This window comes from Maniola jurtina, chromosome 24 (assembly GCF_905333055.1).
Source record: "Maniola jurtina chromosome 24, ilManJurt1.1, whole genome shotgun sequence".
Lineage (NCBI taxonomy): Eukaryota > Metazoa > Arthropoda > Insecta > Lepidoptera > Nymphalidae > Maniola > Maniola jurtina.
The window spans coordinates 1,483,101-1,503,303 of NC_060052.1; the positions used below are offsets into that span (position 1 = coordinate 1,483,101).

Sequence of the window (20,203 nt, forward strand, 5' to 3'; positions counted from 1 at the left end):
CGGCTGAGTTTGTTGTGGGCTCTTCTCAGACTTGGGCGCGTTTGGGACCCTCGTAGCTTTAGTTTTAAGTAACGTAATTAATTATCACCACTATATCGTACAAGTTTAACAATTTCGACCATCAAAAGGAGTACAATTGTACCTACTTTGAATAAATTATTTTGACTTTGACTTTGTATATAAATATAATCATAAAAAACAATAATAAAATACATTTTTATTGCATAAACTTATCATAATATCAATTTATTTATTTAGTTACTTTAATCCTAAGGTTACCCTATCAGTTAATTGTATTATTAGTATCTTCAGGTTGTAAAAGATAAAAAATGCATATAATTTATCAGCGTTCAGAAATCAGTCTTTATTTTTTGCATCATACAAATTTTTATAATTTTGTTATCAGGGTAACCCACAGAATTTAGAATAAGTATAGAAGTGGCAAAACAGCGTAAATTTGTCGCCACGCAATATGGTACTTGCTGTTGATGCCTTTCATGATTACGACGGAAAAACGGAACCCTTATAGGATCACTTTGTTGTCTGTCTGTCTGTCCGTCTGTCCGTCCGTCCGTCGTGTCTGTCAAGAAAACCTATAGGGTACTTCCCGTTGATCTAGAATCATGAAATTTGGCAGGTAGGTAGGTCTTATAGCACAAGTACAGGAATAAATCTGAAAACCGCGAATTTGTAGTCACATCACTTAAAAAAAAATTAAATCAATTTTTTAAAGTAAGATAACTATACCAAGTGGGATATCATAATGAAAGGGTTTTACCTGTAGATTCCAAAACAGATTTTTATTTATCGTGCAAAATGTCGGAAAAATACCCGAGTACAGAACCCTCAGTGCGCACTTGGCCGGTTTTTTCATCGAGATCAAAAACGTCGGACTACTGTATCTCTATACTGTGACGACGTGCTGTCGAAGTGGGCACTCTGAAAGTTTCTTATTATGATTTAAATCTTAAAGTACAATCGATATCTGATAACTGATAAGTTAATATTAACATGTTTATTTACAGACACTTAAAAGTTAAAACTAATAAGTATATTGTTATTTGTTATCAAATACGGTAAAATAAACACTCCTCAGGGAATTTCCTGTGAAAATAAAGGGGAAAATGTTGTCTTGCTTTTTTTTTTGCGTGAAAGTTGCAACAGATAATATCGCGGGCATAAAACCAATCAAATTCCAGTATTAGTGAGAGACAGAGACAAAAATATAATATCTTCGATGTTTGCTTAAATTCGTTGAGAAAAAAAAATGGTTGAAAAAAAACAATTCGTTCCAAAAAATTCAAAAATCTTGATTTTCATCGCTGCTTATAGAAATTCCGCTTTGTGGAAAAAATCACAAGTTTTCAGAAGACTATTTAATACCTATTGTAAGGTTATTTTTAAAAATTGATTTGAGTTGTCAAAAATAATATAAAATTATTTATTTATTAATTGCAGGTAGTTTGATAAAATCTAATGCAGGTAGTTTGATAAAATCGATATTTCGCTCATTCGATGTCATACAATCTGTTACTAGGAGGCCGACAAGATTGAACTTGCATAAATACGGGTGTTTTGAAGGTTTTAGTTCAGTCTCCTTCTGAGATTCGGAGCGATATCGCATATTGTCGGTATTTGGATTGTGAACTGGATAATTAGATGTTGTGATAGCAATCACGCTCTAATTAAATTAGTTATTTTGGCATTAGTTTGTTTAGATTATAACTCTCGGATAACCTTACACATTAAACTTGTGTTTTTTTTGTGTTGGTTTTGGAGAGGACATTCCAATAATCTGATAAAAATATTTAAATAATACCTGCTTTTCTGAGTGACGCCAATACTATTGAACTTAAATTTTTTGAAAAAATTTGCTTTACTTTTCTAGATCTTGTTTACATTGTTAGTTGCAACAACCTTGCATTATTGCCATCTCTTGCTTACACTGCAGTGTATAAATAAATCTATCCCTTTCACATTTTTGCTACATATCAGTTCAGTTTCAGAATTAACTATAAAAGTCAGTTATAAATCAGTAATTGTAGTTTTGTTGATAATTTCGAAAGCGGTGTCTATTTCTTCTTCGACGTTGAGACTGTGTCGTTTTTCTGTTTTACTGTTATTTTCTGTTACTGAGGGCCTCTCGGGCCTCTGAGTTTTTTGAACTTCCGCGTTCTTCGGTTTTTCTATTATTTGTGTCTCCTGCAAAGATAAAGAGTTCCAATTAATATTTTAACCATAATCCAAACTAATATTATAAATGTGAAAGTAACTCAGGTCTGTTACGCTTTTATGCCTAAACCGCTAAACCGATTTTGATGGATTTAAGTCTATAAATAGATTCTTAGGACCCCTGAGAACGGAGGCTGTTTTGTATCCTGGATAAACCACAAGTGCCCGTGGGATAATCTCCCTTTTTCACGCCTAACCGGCTGAACTAATTTTGATGAATTTTGGAGTAGATGTAGATTGTACCTACTTTGTGGAAAGACATAGGCTATCTACTTTGTAAAACGCAACCCAACGGTCAACTCCAACGGTCAAAATGTACGCAGATGTCAGACGAAGTTGCGGGCATCGTAAGAGTCCGTGTAGAATATGCTTAGAATAGACGAAAAAAATGTCTACTTAGTACCTACACTTACTTGATTATAAACATCTAAAGACAGCGAATGTCGTTTCTTGATAGCCTGTTTCATCCTTCCTGACCTGGATATGGACAGTTTTCGTCCTAAAGGCAAAGAGTTACTCTTATCCTCTTCATTTTCTTCAAAGCGAGAGTTTTTCCTTCTCTCAGTGGTGTTGAAAAATGATTTGATGAATTTCGCCATAGTAGTTCAAGGGTGTAGTTAGGACTAGATCTAAAGCCTAGGCACTATGGCCCTGGCTTATCAACCTTTTCCAGTTATTTTCGTACTGAAAGATAATCATGACAAGTGTAAATTAAAAAATTATAACACCCCCGACAAGTGAAGGTTACAGTAACTAGAAAGGAGCTGATAACTTTCAAACGGCTGAACCTATTTTCTTGGATTATAGCTAAGAACACTCTCGATCAAGCCACCTTTCAAACAAAAAAAAACTAAATTAAAATCGGTTCATTAGTTTAGGAGCTACGATGCCACAGACAGATACACATGTCAAACTTATAACACCCCTCTTCATGGGTCGGGGATTAAAAATATAAGGTGAAATTGCATTTATTAATTTTGCATAGGTAGATAGAATAGAATAGAATAGATTTTTATTCAAATAAACTTTTACAAGTGCTTTTGAATCGTCAAATAATTTACCACTGGTTTGGAATGCCGTTCCTACCGAGAAGAACCAGCAAGAAACTCGGCGGTTGCTCTTTTCAATTGTTCAATTTACAATAATATTCTATACTATAGGTACAAGCAATTGCAGACCCGCGCATTGCTGGAGCGAGTCAAATCCATGCTTTTTTATCATTTACATAATCTTCGATTGTGTAATATGCTTTTGCCAGGAGCATACTTTTAATGGATTTTTTAAACTTTGGTAAAGGCAATACTTTCTGCTATGTAGGTATAGTATGCGACAGGTTGGTATGGCAATCGGAGTATGAGGCGGGGGGGACGCCCCGTACACCCGCGCTATCCTTTTTTTATTCAAATACAAGGTAGCCCTTGATTGCAATTTCACCTAGTGGTAAGTGATGATACAGTCTAAGATGGAAGCGGGCTAACCTGGAAGGGATATGGCAGTTTTTATTTTAAACCCACACCCCTTTGGTTTCTACACGGCATTGTACCGGAACGCTTAATCGCTTGGCGGCACGGCTTTGCCGGTAGAATGGTAACTAGCCACGACCGAAGTCCCCCACCAGACCAGACCAGAAATTCAATCAATTAATCAGCCTGTTTGCATCCACTGCTGGGCCTAGGCCATCTTAAGAGCGCACCATCAAACACGATCCTCCGCCTTCCTCATCCACCCACTTCCCGCTATCTTCTTAAGGTCGTTAGTTTAGAAATTATAAACTTCAAAATCCCGGGAATCGAACCCGGGATCTCCCTCTAATAAGACCACAACGCTTACCACTACACCAGGAAGATCGTCAAAATCCCATACCAAGTTAGTGCGGGGCGTCCCCACCACGATTGCCATGTCGACCTGTCGCGAACTATAGATGGTTTTAAAACCCCACTTCCATCAAGGTCGTTTACCTAAATGCGGCAAAGCCAAAAGGAAGGGTTGTGATTTTAGCAGTCTATGTATGTTTTTTATTTATTTAGTCAATTATTTTATTTATTTATTTATTTCATTGCTGTCATGTACTAATAACTATATAACTTAAAGCTAGATAAGTATAGTTACATGACGCCCTGTCAGGGCATCGCAATTTACAATATACTAATTACATTTATTATACACAATCATTTCAATCATTATAAATTAAGATTAATTTTAATGTTACATAATTATTAAATTATTAAATCAGTAACGCTAAATAAACTTTTTATCCAAGTTCTGTGTGTTCCACCGTAGCGCGTAAATATACTTACAAGAATTTGAAACTTTGAGGCCAAATATTCCACAAGTCCAAGAAAAAACTACCTAACTTTTTGTACTTTATTCTTTCCCCACTAGAAAATACCCCTAAAAACTCCACTAGTCAGCCAACTCAAACCACTAGAAATTATATCTATCACTAAAATCTAGGCAGCGATCTAGATAAACACAAAATCTGTAGCTACGTTAATTAGCGACTCGAATGTTTTCCTTCAGATAAGCTTGTTTGAGAGTGCAATATTTTCGCACCTGATAACACGGCAGGTAACAATTGCAAATTGCTGTACACTGCACTATACTTTACCATATCAAATGATACTGTTTGATACCAATAAGCGGCCTACCCAAATCTGGGGAGACGACATACGGTATGCTCTCTTGGACGAATTAAAGGCTCTCTTCAATCAAAATAGGTATCAGATCATTGGGTCCAGTTAATGTCAAAGAAATAGCTCGGGAAAGTCCAAAAGAAAAAGCAGGAATTGGTAGGTATAACCTTTTATAACAAACTTACGCAATCAGTTTTGGACTTGCCTTTACACAAGTTTAAAAAATCTATTAAAACTATGCTCCTGAAAAGCATGTTATACGATTGAAGATTATGTAAATGATAAAAGATTTGACCTGTAACTCGTTTCATCAAAGTGCGGGACTGCAATTACTTTTATACGTGGTATAATACTGTATATCAAATCTTTGAAAAGAGCAACCGCCGAGTTTCTTGCTAGTTGCCTTGCCTACAGAGGTAGGAAAGGCATTCCGAACCAGTGGTAGACGCATTTGACGATTCAAAAGTAGGTACTTGTAAAAGTTTCATTGAATAATTCTTTTTTATATCTCTAATTTCCCTCTAAGTGAAATGCTACATTCAGAAAAAACGCGATGTCTACTCCTCGAGGTATTACTTTATGATTTTTACATTATTATCATTGATAAAAGTTTTTTTTTTTGATAATGAATTAGATTATCATTGTAAGGTTAATGATTATTATTTGCGATTTCAATAATTCGATAAGGTCTATTTAGGCGCCGACCATGTCTGTCGATTTTTAACCCCCGATCCAAAAAGAGGGATGTTATAAGTTTGACCGTGTGTATCTGTGTGTCTGTCTGTGGCATCGTAGCTCCTATACTAATGAACCGATTTTAATTTAGTTTTTTTTGTTTGAAAGGTGGCTTGATCGAGAGTATTCTTAGGTATAATCCAAGAAAATCGGTTCAGCCGTTTGAAAGTTATCAGCTCTTTTCTAGTTACTGTACTTGTTGGGGGTGTTATTAATTTTTTATTTATACTTGTTTTTGTTCTGTTGTATTATCTGTACAGAACCAACTAGAACAAGATAAAGTTGAAAACTAAAATCCGACTGCGATCGTCTTAATAAACGCTGAAATATTAGGTATAGTAAAATTGTTTTTCTGTCGCTTGGTATATTTTAATGTTGTAATACATTTATATTTATGAACTCAGAATTTTCTTCTCTTTTATTTGATATCCCACTCGATATAAAAACAAAAAAAAAATTTTTTGGAGACACCTACTTTTTTCATGTATCGTCCGTTAGGTCATTGTTTTCGTATAAAATAATATAGCCTATGTCACCCGGGCCTTTACAACGAATCAATTGGCACCTCATTCATCAAAATCGGCTCAGTACTTTAGGCACTACGGTGGAACACACAGAATATGGATACATAGACTGCTAAAATCATAACCCTTCCTTATGGCTTTGCCGCAGTCGGGTAAAAAAGCTTGTTTTAACCACCCATAGTTCGCGACAGGTCGACATGGCAATCGGGGTGGAGACGCTTAGCCCCCCCCCCCCCCTCCCCCGCCCGCCTCATACCTCGATTGACATGTCGACCTGTCGCGAACAATGGGATGCAGAATCTGTAGTTTCTAGTCTTTAGTTTCAGCGTACTATATGCTGCGATAAAATGTTATTTCAAAGGTGAACCGTTCTTTTGACATGACAGTTGACCCATACACTTTCCACAACCTTTTCCAGTTATTTTCGTACTGAAAGATAAACATAACAAGTATAAATTAAAAATTTATAACACCCCCGACAACTGAAGGTTACAGTAACTAGAAAAGAGCTGATAACTTTCTAACGGCTGAACCGATTTTCGTCGATTATAGCTAAGAACACTCTCGATCAAGCCACCTTTCAAACAAAAAATCTAAATTAAAATCGGCTCATTCGTTTAGGAGTTACAATGCCACAGACAGATACACAGATACACACGTCAAACTTATAACACCCTTCTTTTTGGGTCGGGGGTTAAAAATGACGCATGAGAAGCCATTTTGTACGGACTACATAGTGACTATAGATTATACGGTGGGGTTTACACTTTTTGACACCTACGATCGTGCTTAAATAAATGGCGGACCGTTACCAGGGTCGGTCAATTAATAAAACAAAACCAACATAGGAATATTTTTTCAGATTTATTGCTAAAAGTTGCCATTATGAAAAATTAAATCAAATTATAGCCTGACCAGAAATATAAAAAACTCGCTATGGGGGCGCCACTAGTATATAGTCTATGGTCACTACGGCTAAGATCTATAGACTGTTAAAACGAGACAGCGCTATACTGCTGGCGTAAATCTGTCACGTTTTAACTGAAACTTAAGTCTAAGCAAAATCAAAGTGCGCTCTATAGTTTCAACCTAAGTTATTATGGTCTTATATCTGTAGGTATATTAGATTCACGGGTTTTTGCCAATATTGCGAGGTATTTTATTTTTCTGGTCAGCCTTTACTTGCGAGATATATAAAAAATATTGCCATTTCATTCTAGCGCATAAATGTAAATCGCTATAAACACATTTTATTGATCTTAAAAAAAAAACATTTTAATAAAAAAATAAAACAGTCGATTGCTCGATTACATTTCATATCACAATGCCAATGTGTAAGTATGACTATGTACAGTGTACAACTACAGGGTGTTATTGGAACGCTAACAAAAACTTGGCGCTATTTTTATACTTCCTAATCTCAATCCAATACCAATAACAATTACTTTTATACGTCTTGTCGTTTAAGTGATTTAGTATTTTTCAAACCCAATATGTATCGCGTGCAAAACTCAGGGTCAACGGCCTACGACGCGGCATCTAACTACGCAACGTTAGTTGATCTCTAGCGTCAGCCAAATGTTTTATTTGCAATACATCATAAATTTAAAAAGGTGGATTTTTTTGTGAAATCTTATCAGTAATCATCAGCTCACAACGTCCGTTGATCTCTAGCGTCAGCCAAATGTTTTATTTGCAATACATCGTGAATTTAAAAAAAAGGTGGATTTTTTTGTGAAATCTTATCACCTGCCTTCGGTTTGCTAGCGTTCTTATTACACCCTGTAGGAATATAATTGATATATTATAGTCGACTATAAAATTGCTTAGCCATTTGAAACAACTTCCAGTAAATCTAAGGTTGAGATCTAATGAGACTTTGACTTTGCTAAGACTTAAGACAATGTTAAAACGAGACAGCGCTATATTGCTGACATAAAACCGTCTCGTTTTAATTAATGCTTAAATCTAAGCAAAGTTAAAGTGCTGTTAAGTTAAACTGTATAGATCTCAACCTAAATTTCACTAAGCGCGCGTACACACTTAATCTCACGTATTTTCACGAATCACGAAAACGAACCGAATACGAATAAGTGCACAAACGCATATATACGTTCGTAAAGCAATTTTATGGTCGATCTTACGTACTTAAGTACGCTCTGTCATGGTCAAACCAACTTGTCAAATATTTATATAATGACTATATACCTGTCAAGATGGAGCTTGTAACGAAAACATCCCAAAAACAAGTCATAATTAAATAAATAAAAAACACGACTGCCCACCCAAAAAACGATCTAAAAAGTAAAAAAAAAACTACATTAGTAAATAACACCATACAGTCGCCATATTGAATTTTTTTTAAAAAAATATAGTCAATATCACTCATGATGAATGACGTAAGGATTCTCTAACAATACCTACATCAAAACCTGTTCTGGCATTTAGAAGTTATGATGGAATAAAGAAACATGCACCCGAAAACATTACACACATTTTTGGGCAGTCGTGTAATTAGACAAACTGAATGTTTATCTATAGATTTTGAGATTAGCGCGTACAGACAGACAAAGGCTGCCGAGGAACTTTGTTTTTTAACGGAATTCGAGCGTTGAAAACTCCAAACACGAACCTCAAAGTAAAATGATACGAACAAACCGCGTATTGTCTTTCAACTAACGTACACCCGCAGGCGCTCATATTATTTTGCTTTTATTATTTATTTTTTACTTAAAATAATAAAAGCAAAATATAAAAACTTTGTTAAATAAATGTTTTTTCTATTCTAAGAATAAAATAGAATACAATTTTATCTCATAGTTACCGTAATAAAATACGAATATAAATAATGAACACAAGTTAGGTAGCAAAGAGAAGTTTAATGAAAAATAAATAGATACCAAATTCCCCTGCGGGTGTACACCCCATGCGGGAAGCTTTGAAGTTGCCGCGGCGCCTTTGACGAGATGCGACGCGTGCCAAGGCTGCGTGACACAAAGGCGACCGAATTTAAGCGAACAGACTAAGTAAACAAATACAGTGACGTCACAGGATAATATTTTTCAGAAAAACTACGTACTTAGCGGACGTGTAATTTTCTTGCTTTGATTTTTAAATTCAATTTGGAAAAGGATTGTTTCCCTAACTTGTAAATAACTACAAACCATTGGCTAATATGAGTAAAGCCAGACGAGAGAAAAAAAATATTTTTCACGTTCAGTCACACTGTTACGCATGAATGTGACTCATCGGGAAAATAAAATTCCTCTTGTGTCACATTCACATTCCCGTTGTGTCAGTGTTGCTCACGATTGTGACACAGCGGGAACAACAACCCCTACAACGCTCTATCTTTAACGGGTACATAACCAAAGATAAACATGCACTCATCCCTATATCGCTTGCTCCGAATCATTAGTACTAGACACAGCATCTGTCGTACTACTGATATTACTTCTATACAATTTCAGATTCGACTCTGTGTAATCGAGAATTTTCCTACTAGAATGCCTGATGTATAACATCTGTTTGTGGTAAATTTTTAATGCGCCTTTGATGGTTATGTATGTGAGACCACCTAGGATTGTTCTGTGGAGGTTATTTTGCACGGAGCGGAAGAATATTTTGCCTATGATAGTGGATATTGTTGGTAGTAGGAGCGCGGAGCAGAATATTCTGGTGGGGGATAAATGTGAGGTGCTGGTTTGGTTTGTGTTGTTTTGCTGCCCCGTTACGATGGCGCCTCTGTCGCCTTCCACGCTGGAAAAGAAAAAGAAAACATAAATCCACACTATCCATATCCATACTTTTTTTTAAAATTCTTTATTTGAACCAAAGACTAGTTTTACATGATTCCACTTGACATCCTGAAACTCTCTGGAGTTTATGTGGATGTTGCATATTCTTCTTAAATATCTACGAATACTGAACTAAATAGCGCCCTATACGCCCTGACGGGGCTTCATGTTGTAATATTATAATATTTTTTATATGATATAAGACATGAATGCAAATAAATAAAGAATAAAAAATAACTATAGTTATACAAATCGAAAGTGAAATTATCATATTCTAAGGTACGAGTAAGTAGGTAATTATAATTAACTTCGTGTTATAAGTAACTTAATATTATAAATACGAAAGTGTCTGTCTGTCTGTCTGCTAGCTTTTCACGGCCCAACAGTTTAACCAATTTTGATGAAAGGTACGGAGTTAACTAACATTCCGAGGAAGATGCATGCCGTAAGGTAGAATTTGGTAAACCTAAGGTATTGAGATCTGTAAACTAACCCAAATTCGCAATAAAGATACTTGAAGGACGTAGGCTACTTTTTATCCCGCAAAACCAAAGAGTTCCCGCGGGATTTTGAAACTTAAATCTTGTACGATGGTACGGAACCCTTTGTCTGCGAGTCCGACTCGCACTTGACCGGCTTTTTTTCTTTTCACTAACGAAACCCTAAATTTTTATTTGTAATTTGCTAAACGGCAGTATGTATGCGAGAGAGAGGCAGGAGAGAGTCAAGTGAGTAAACAAAGTGGTGGACTTCGTCTGTGGTGGCGTTTGCTGGCGCGCGTGCGGTGCTTTTTTGGAGTGTTTTTTGTGAGAAGTGGCCGGTTTTTGTGTTCTGCTGGTGTTTATTGGTGGTGGAACTGACTGGGAAGCGCTGTAAAGGGGCACCGCGTGCATGTCGGCGTGCGGCGGCACAGACGAAGTCCATACTTATACATATAGTTTCCCTAACTTGTAAATGACTACAAACTTGACATTGGCTAATCAGTGTAAAGCCAGACAAGAGAGAAAAAAAAAACAAAGTGGTACGTACTTGCCAAACGGCAGTATGTACGCCAGAGCGGGGATCTTGGCGCAGTACTTCCTGAGGAACAGCAGCACCGAGTCCTCCCAGTTGTACATCTTGGCGCTGATCAGCGTCACCGGGATGGTGGGCAGCAGCACCAGCAGCACCAGCGGGTCCGCTGACTCCATCATTTCTAGACCTTCTCTGTGACCCACCACCTGGAAACCAGATAGGATTTTATTAGTAACACACTTTTGCCCGGAACCGAACTCCAGATAATCCGAATTGACAACTAGATTATCACCATCAGTCTCCACTTTATACCTACAACAAAAATCCATAAATATTAAGCTTATAAAGTCTTTGAACTATCCACAATACTAAAAAGTGCTAATTTATAATACTTATTTGTACTGATATATGTAATTAAGTACTCTGTTAGTGAATTCGTATATTTGTGAATGTGGGTTTAATGAACTGCCATACAGGTTAACACACCTCCATCAGACTGACCCAGTCGATGACAAATCGGTCCGGTAAATCACGCCTCACCGGTTCTGTTTTTTTTGCGGGATTCTTGATCCGAGCTTGTGTTTACACATGTATTTAATTACTAGCTGACGCCCGCGTGGATTTAGGTTTTTCGAAATCCCGTGGGAACTCTTTGATTTTCCGGGATCAAAGTAGCCTATGTGCTAATCCAGGATATTATTATCTATCTCTATTCTGAATTTCAGCCAAATCCGTCCAGTGGTTTTTGCGTGAAGGAGTAACAAACATACAGACACGCAAACTTTCGGCTTTATAATATTAGTGTGAAGTGTGATAGTGTCAAGTGTGATAGGTACTCTTACCACTAAATCGGATCTTGCATTTTTTATTATGACCGGACCGATTTGTAGTCGCAAAATCGGGATGATACCCGATTTTGCGGCTACACTCTGTGGGAATTGTTTTTTGTGGGATCCAATTTTGTGGCAACAGTATTTCAATGCACGCATACGATTTTAGGATCCGGAAAAAAAACAGATCCTGCTAAACTTGTTATCCGATTTTGCGACTACAAATCCGTCCGAATGTACCATAACGAACTAAAAAATGCAGGATCCGATTTAATGGTAACACTATTCTAATAGTGTTCAGACAAGCTCAAAGAATCTCACAAAAAAACCAGCTCCCCGATTGTGTAAGAAAAACGTACCTAATTCATCGTTATCGTAATCGACAGCAAGTTCTGCCCTTTGATTGGTTGATTCGCTGTTTACATTTTTTCACAGCCAATCAAGGGTCAGAATTTGCTACCGATTACGATGTTTTCTTACACAATTGAGGGGTTGAACCGGTGGGTCAGATGGGAGGCGAGTGCGGGTCCGTGTGAACATAGTATCCGGTTTTGCAGGATCCGATAAAAAGTAGATCCGACAAAACTTGGCGCTGTGTGAACGGGCTATAACTGTATGGGTACGTTTGGGTGTGGAGGATTGATCTATGAAACGTCTCCACTCCGCTCCGCTTTAGTGGAAATGCATTCTTAATCATATTTTAAAGACTACTGCTATAGCTTGGTCTGTCTTACTTGTAATCTTTTCTGAATAATGGCTTGCAATCTGTCCATACAAAAAACAGTTTTGTATAGTATAATATTACTTTACATACAACGTTACTACCATATTATTACAGTTATTTGAGCAGACCATCAAATGAAGGCCATTCTACAAGTTACCGTAGAACTTGGTGTAAGACAACAGGTATTGTTTAATCAAGTGTTATAGGTACTTATAATAACAAGTAACAGTGCCTCATGTATTGTCAAAAATTATTATTCTTTAGCACAAATTAAGCTTGTTATATTGGATGGTCTGTGAAAATTATAACAGTTTTGGAACAGTAAAGGCTGATTTTGATTAGATTTTTATAGAGGAAATTAGTTTTAAGGCTCGTGCCTCGTGTACACCAAGCTTTACATGTAAACATAAACACGGATATAACATCCGCAATATGGCAGTGTGTTTAATAACGATTATTCTTATCGCAAAATTGGAAATGGCTAACGATTTCGAACTGAACTGAGGTCAAGAATGTGACCTCATTTTGATTAGACGTCTCAGTTAGCTAAAAAAAGACAAGCTCGGAGTATTGTTGGCTTCTTCTGAGATAAGGACGCGTTCGGAACCTCAAATTGTGAAACATCAACATCTATAAATATCCAAGAATTTAAGCTTTCACACCTCTAAGGGCCTTAACCACTAGATTGTTCTTACTACAGTAATAGAAACAAATTAACAAGTTATAAGTACTTAATTAACATGTCACAGTTTTTACTTTTTGGGAGGGGTCCAAAGTATACCTATGTCAACATAAGTTTTTTTGCAAATGAACATCATTTATTATTATTATTATTTATTAATTATTAGGTACTCTATTTATTAATTTTATGATAGTGGTTTACCTTCACTTCAAGGAAATTCCTGAATAATTTTAAATAGGTAGGCAAGTACGTATCCGAATATTGTCGGTTCCGCAATTTTTGATATGTTCTCCCTTCTGCAGTGTTCTTATTAGAGGGGTTATTCAAGGGGCGGACCAACAAATTTCTGAAAGACCAGCAACGCAGTGGCAGTTCCTCTGACACTGCAAATGTTCATGGGCGGCGGTAATCACTTAACATCAGGTGACCCACCTGGTCATTTGCTCGCTATTTAAAAAAAAAAAATTATCTAGATAGTCTAGTTGAAGATAATTTTAAACGCTAACGTTAACAATACCTCTTTAACGAGGTAACGAACCGAACCGAACAATAGTGTTTTCGTCTTCTAAACACTTAGTATTCAAATCAACTGCCTGGGAACAGAATGCGCCTGTAATATCTTCGAACAATACTATTTTTAATAGCCTATAACTACGTACACTAAACGAAGTCTGATACCTAGGTACTTAATAATATTATCGATCCTAGTTTAAAATCTAGGGTACTTAAGAAATCCTTGAAAATAATCGCACACACTTGGTTCGCAGAATAATTCTTTGGTACTTAATTTACGAGTATAAGAATATATTCTTCGCACTTGGTCTAAAAGAAGGAATTCATTAAGTATTTAGTTAGTTATCTAATTAATAACTAACTAAATACTTAGTTATCTAATTGATAACTAACTATATACTAAGTACTTAAGTTGAAGCTGATCTTGTGGATGATTTCCTACCGCGCGTAAAGGAGCGCCACGAATGCACCTATTGAGGGGAACACCACGATTTACTCTGCTTTACACTGCTAATGTTGCCTCTCTGTTACACCCAGGGTACCACTCACCTGCATGACAATGATGGCGCTATACGTGATGGCTATCCAGTAGATCTTGTGGGTGAATTTCTCCAGCGCGTAAAGGAGCGCCACGAATGAACCCATTGAGGGGATCACCGCGATGTACTTCTGCTTCGCACTGCTAATGTTGCCTCTCTGTTACACCCAGGGTACCACTCACCTGCATGACAATGATGGCGCTATATGTGATGGCTATCCAGTGGATCTTGTGGGTGACTTCCTCCAGCGCGTCGAGGAGCACCACGAAGGCACCTATTGAGGGGAACACCACGCTGTACTCTGCTTTGCTCTGCTAAGGTTGCCTCTCTGTTACACCCAGGGTACCACTCACCTGCATGACAGTGACGGCGCTATACGTGATGGCTATCCAGTAGATCTTGTGGGTGACTTCCTCCAGCGCGTCGAGGAGCACCACGAAGGCACCTATTGAGGGGAACACCACGCTGTACTCTGCTTTGCTCTGCTAAGGTTGCCTCTCTGTTACACCCAGGCTATCACTCACCTGCATGACAGTGACGGCGCCATACGTGATGGCTATCCAGTAGATAGACCCCAGTAGCACGCCGCCCGCTATGAAGGGGCTGATCTTGTGAGTGATTTCCTCCAGCGCGTCGAGGAGCGCCACGAAGGCACCCATTGAGGGGAACACCACGATGTACTCTGCTTTGCTCTGCTAAGGTTGCCTCTCTGTTACACCCAGGGTACCACTCACCTGCATGACAGTGACGGCGCTATACGTGATGGCTATCCAGTAGATCTTGTGGGTGACTTCCTCCAGCGCGTCGAGGAGCACCACGAAGGCACCTATTGAGGGGAACACCACGCTGTACTCTGCTTTGCTCTGCTAAGGTTGCCTCTCTGTTACACCCAGGCTATCACTCACCTGCATGACAGTGACGGCGCCATACGTGATGGCTATCCAGTAGATAGACCCCAGTAGCACGCCGCCCGCTATGAAGGGGCTGATCTTGTGAGTGATTTCCTCCAGCGCGTCGAGGAGCGCCACGAAGGCACCCATTGAGGGGAACACCACGATGTACTCTGCTTTGCACTGGGGACAAAGGACCTTTCTGCTAATGTTGCCCCGCTGTTTCTCGTCTACCCACCGCTGGAGGCAACTTTGGTGTACCTGTAAATAAAAACGTTTCTCATATTATCATTTATTACTAGCCGATGCTCGCAACTTCGTTCGCGAGGATATAGGTTCTTAAAAATCCCATAGGAACTCGTTGATTTTCCGGGATAAAAAGTATCCTATGTGTTAAATGTTAATCCATGATATAATCCTTAAAGAAAAATTTAGACAAAATGAGGAAGCAGTATTCAAATTCTGTAAAGTACTACCAATAGAAAAAAAAGTCAAACATACCCTAATTACTCAAAACTACTTTGAATATTATCAAAACTATGTCACACACAGTATTACGACGAGGGCCGTATCGGGACACAAGGTAATTACGACCAAAGCAAACAATTTTTACGGTGAACGAACCACGAATTATCTATTACCAAAATTAATCAACGAATTACCAACTGAAATTAAAACTAAAATAACAAAAAACAACATAAAGTATAAAATCAAGGAATATTTATTAAACACGTCTTCCCTTACGTAAAATATTCAATAATATATACATAATAATTCATAATTACATTCTATAAATATCCTATACTACTTATAGTTTTTATCTAATTTTTATCTACATAGAACAGCCTGTATAGTGAATACGTCCGGTAACGAGCTGGCTAGCATCGCCTCGGTGCCGAGCGCCACAAATACCTACCTAATGTTCGTGCGCTGTGCAACCGAGTAGGTACCCTTCCTTGCATAATATAATATTATCTTATACCGACATAATTTTGTATTGAGTGTACTGAGTAGTCTTACCCGTATATCATTCAGTTAATTTTTAGAGGAATGTGCAGCGCCCAGACAAGTCGCCAAGACTTCAGGGCGCTAAGAATTCAATGTAAATAGTTTTAGAATATTGTAAATACAATAAATAAATAAATAAATCTAACTCCATTTTAAATTTCTGCCAAATCCGTCCAGTAGTTTTTACGTGAAAGAGTAACAAACATACACACACACACAAACTTTCGCTTTTATAATATTATGTCGTAGAAAAGTAAAAAGATGAGTAAAAACAAATAATTTATGTTAGTTATAAAGTTGTTCAAAAATTGAAAATAATTATGAACTTTTAGAATTTCGTCGTTGCTTGTGCCATTTAAGATTTTAAAGATCATTGGGAAGTACCTACCTAGATATTGTATAGGTTTTGAGTTATGATTGATTTTATAAATAGGTTTAACCTTGATTTTCAAGAAAATGTTTGTTCAGATAAATGCTGACAACTTTCTGATTAACCATCAAGTGAATGGACTGCATGTAAGAAAGCCTATTTTAATCTCAGACAGCAAATCCACATAATATTGTGATTTCAAAACAAAGTAAGTAGCTATAATCAATCATCAATGTAAGCACAACAACAAAGAGAAAACAATGAATCACTGCTTTATATTTTTAATGTTAATAGAATAATGTGGCTATAGTATACATTAAAAAATAAATATTTTACTATTACTTAGTTTAATTTTACTTTAACATCTGCCCAAAGTATAAGCCAGCCTTTTTATTTCTGGGTTACATCAAATAGGTGGATTTAAGAGGGGTCTCTCCATCACTCGCTCCATACAAACGTAGTTTGTCTCTCATTTGAATACTAACCAATCATACTCAATGGAATTTTGTAGAAACGTTCCGGGAACTAATATCTATGCCTGTGGTTTTCCAGATTTCCGTTAAAATATTCGGTTTCAAAGTTATGCGGTCTTAAAAATTCACATACAAATCTTTGAGCCCCTGTAATTTTAAAACTACATATTTTTAGAACAATCTAAAACACCACAGACACAGATATTAGTTTCTAGAATTTGTCTGCAAAATTTCAGACTTTGGTTGCTTAATATTCGAATAAAATTGGGACTACGATTGTATGGAGTAAGTGACAGAGAGAGCCCTGTTAAGCACTGATTTCAAGTTTAAACTGAATAAAACAATAAAAACAACTTACCTACAGAATATGAGGTAAATGTGTCAACATGCCAGACTATCAATTTCTGTACAATTATCACTAATTTGATATTAATCTGTTTTAAGCAGAGATTCGTAATGTATGTTAATGAGTTTTTATCAATAATTTGTTATTAGTCATTTTTAAGCCCGACCCAAAAAGAGGGGTGTTATAAGTTTGACGTGTGTATATGTGAGTCTGTCTGTCGCATCGTAGCTCCTAAACTAATGAACAGATTTTAATTTAGTTTTTTTTTTTGTTTGGAAGGTGGGTTGATTGAGAGTGTTCTTAGCTATAATCCAAGAAAAACCGTTCGGCCATTTGAAAGTTATCAGCACTTTTCTATTTACTGTAACCTTCACTTGTCGGGGGTGTTATATATTTTTAATTTACACTTGTCATTTAACCTAATAAGTATATAATTAATGGAAAGCATAGTAATAATAATAAAAAATAATTAATTAATTTTATGAATTATCATTTAGCAATGTGATGTAAAATCATTAATTAACGCTTTTACATCACAATCATCAAATGATGCTCATCAAGTCATCAATGAAAGTATAATGTACTTTTATATTTAGTAGGTAAGTATTAGGTTTATTTAAATTCTAGGTTTACTTAAAGAACAAGTTGCGAGCATCAGCTAACTAATCAAATAAATAGGTACCATTATAAAACTTAATTAACTTAATTTTTTTAATTAATAAAAATTAATTAAATATAATGATTTTATACTACAGTAGCTTATACCCCTGACTTTGTCCACATGGACTACACAAATTTCAAACTCCTATTTTGCCCCCTTTGGTATTGAATTTCAAAGATCATTTCTTAGTGGATGTCTAGATTATAATAGCTATCTTCATGCCAAATTTCAGTCCGATCCATCCAGTAGTTTAAGCTCTGAGTTGATAGATCAGTCAGTCAGTCAGGTTTTTTTTTAATTATATTTAGGTAGGTACTAAGTTTGTTTAAATTCTAGGTTTACTTAAAGATGAAGTTGGGAGCATTAGCTAACTAATCAAATAAATAGGTACCATTATAAAACTAAATTAAGTGTAGTTAAATCTAATCAATTTATACAGCATTTCTTGTTATTTAGATATAAATAAACAACATTGCTTATAACGTATGTGGTGGTAATCTAGGAATGCTAAAGAACAAACAATAACCCTCTAATTAATAAGTACTAAAACTGATAATGCTTAAATGATGTATGACGTAGTATGGTATTGCAAACATTACATTTTATAGCAACTTCATAAGTCAAGAGAAAATTGATATATTATTGAATTTCATGTTAAGCAAGTCTTTGATTAGCAATAAGTATTTTATTTGTAGAGTTGTGCAATTAATAAATAATAATAGTCCACTGCATCACTTTATGACAGCTAGCTGGTGCTAGGACTGTATGAAATGGCTTTTTTTGTGTGCAAAAATCAGGATTAACTAGCTTTGAAGATATTACCAAATAACTACTGAAACATACCTTAAAATTTAATTCATTCACTTTCAATATTTTATCTACATTGCAGTAAAGTAGCTACTTTCCGAACTGGTGGTAGTCTTGGCATATCATAAGTGGCACGAGCTGCCCTACACGAAATAAATTCATTTCATGTGAAAAGCAAGAGCCTTCTATAGTTTGATATATATTTAGATTTGATGATTTTTTTATATTAAGTAGTAAAAGATGTTTTGAATCAGACCAACAACGTGTAACAATGCAGCATGCTAGGAATAGTAAGATTATCATTTGCGGCCTTAAGCAGCATGCGGCAGTCTAATTGTATATGTGCTATAAAACAGGAAAACAGTTCAGTAACATTTTGTAACATTTGAAATTGTTGCAGTCCTAAATTGCCTCGTTGTTGCTCTGACGTAAAACGGCATTTAGTTATAATTTAACACGCACTTACCCATTTTGTTGTACCGATGCATTTGCACGGTTGGACCCAAGCTGCCAGCCTGTCGTCAGCCTCCGTAGCAAAGCAGACCCAACAGGACTTCGCGTTCTCATCCTCTGAGGGTTGTATAGCACTCGCACTTGGCTCTCCAATCACTTTGTTTTCACTAGACATCCTAACTGCTTACGAAGGCAATAAAAGTAAATAATTGTTTTGGTTTTCACTCACTACGTCACTACCTTTTTACAATTTGTTGCTCGTATATAGAATGTTGTTGAGGTACAATACAACTGATATCGAAACACAAACAAAAATGTTTCTAGGACAATATTGGCAAGCTGCGGAATGTGTGACTTTTGTAATCAAAATCAATTTTTTTTTGTCATTTAAGATTCAACGCGGCTTTCCATTTTCCATTAATGACATTTGATTTGACAGGGATTTGACATTTGACATTGACAACCTGTAGACATTTAAGCTCAGGGTGACCAGGTTTAAATTGATGATCCTACTAAATACTGGTCTAAAAACTGTTAAAACCTGCCAAATTGTTTTGAAAAAATGCAATTATACTATGATAACAATCAATTAATTCACTATTTGTTGGAGAATATTAAATAATTGTCTCAGTCAATTTTTTTTTATTCTTAGCAAAGCCTGTCCTGAAAATCAAACTTTTTTATGTAGTTAACTAGTTAGTTATGTCTGGGCTTTGATAGAGACATGATCATAATATTATAAAATAGATACCTACACGTAGAATGATATGAAACTAATTTAATATCTCACGGTTTTGTTATTGAACCGTTAAACTCACATTGTTTGTAGAGGTTTATTGTTAGTATCAAAAAAATTACAGCTTTAATTTTATTTTTTCCGTAAAATATACTAATTAAACTTCTGTTGAGTACTTCTGATTTTCCTACTGGTAAAATTTAGAGACAATGGGAGAGGAGCGATATTTTATTGAC

At 36.2% G+C, this 20,203-nt stretch overlaps 2 protein-coding genes across 6 annotated transcripts; both read right to left on the bottom strand.

The window, feature by feature from the left end:
• Window positions 1-1,845: 1,845 nt before the first annotated feature.
• LOC123877658 lies at window positions 1,846-4,884 on the bottom strand. Of its 2 annotated transcripts, none has more exons than XM_045924509.1 (3): window positions 4,786-4,884; window positions 2,646-2,916; window positions 1,846-2,202 (listed from the first exon to the last, which is right to left on the bottom strand). In XM_045924509.1, the coding sequence occupies exons 2-3, from the start codon at window positions 2,829-2,831 to the stop codon at window positions 2,026-2,028; spliced, it is 363 nt and encodes a 120-aa protein (XP_045780465.1). In that variant the 5' UTR covers window positions 2,832-2,916; window positions 4,786-4,884; the 3' UTR covers window positions 1,846-2,025. The 2 variants fall into 2 exon arrangements, with proteins under 2 accessions (XP_045780465.1, XP_045780464.1); XM_045924508.1 differs by having other exon boundaries at window positions 4,530-4,842.
• A 2,994-nt stretch (window positions 4,885-7,878) lies between these two features.
• On the bottom strand, window positions 7,879-19,653 carry LOC123877650 (E3 ubiquitin-protein ligase MARCHF5). Of its 4 annotated transcripts, none has more exons than XR_006798634.1 (5): window positions 19,245-19,653; window positions 15,129-15,374; window positions 10,951-11,141; window positions 8,140-9,883; window positions 7,879-7,979 (listed from the first exon to the last, which is right to left on the bottom strand). XR_006798634.1 is itself a non-coding variant. In XM_045924495.1 (5 exons), the coding sequence occupies exons 1-5, from the start codon at window positions 19,404-19,406 to the stop codon at window positions 9,517-9,519; spliced, it is 966 nt and encodes a 321-aa protein (XP_045780451.1). In that variant the 5' UTR covers window positions 19,407-19,653; the 3' UTR covers window positions 7,879-9,516. The 4 variants fall into 4 exon arrangements, 3 of the variants coding, with proteins under 3 accessions (XP_045780451.1, XP_045780452.1, XP_045780450.1); XM_045924495.1 differs by adding an exon at window positions 14,748-14,900 and having other exon boundaries at window positions 7,879-9,883; window positions 15,282-15,374; XM_045924496.1 differs by adding an exon at window positions 14,748-14,894 and having other exon boundaries at window positions 7,879-9,883; window positions 15,276-15,374.
• Between the last annotated feature and the right edge of the window lie 550 nt (window positions 19,654-20,203).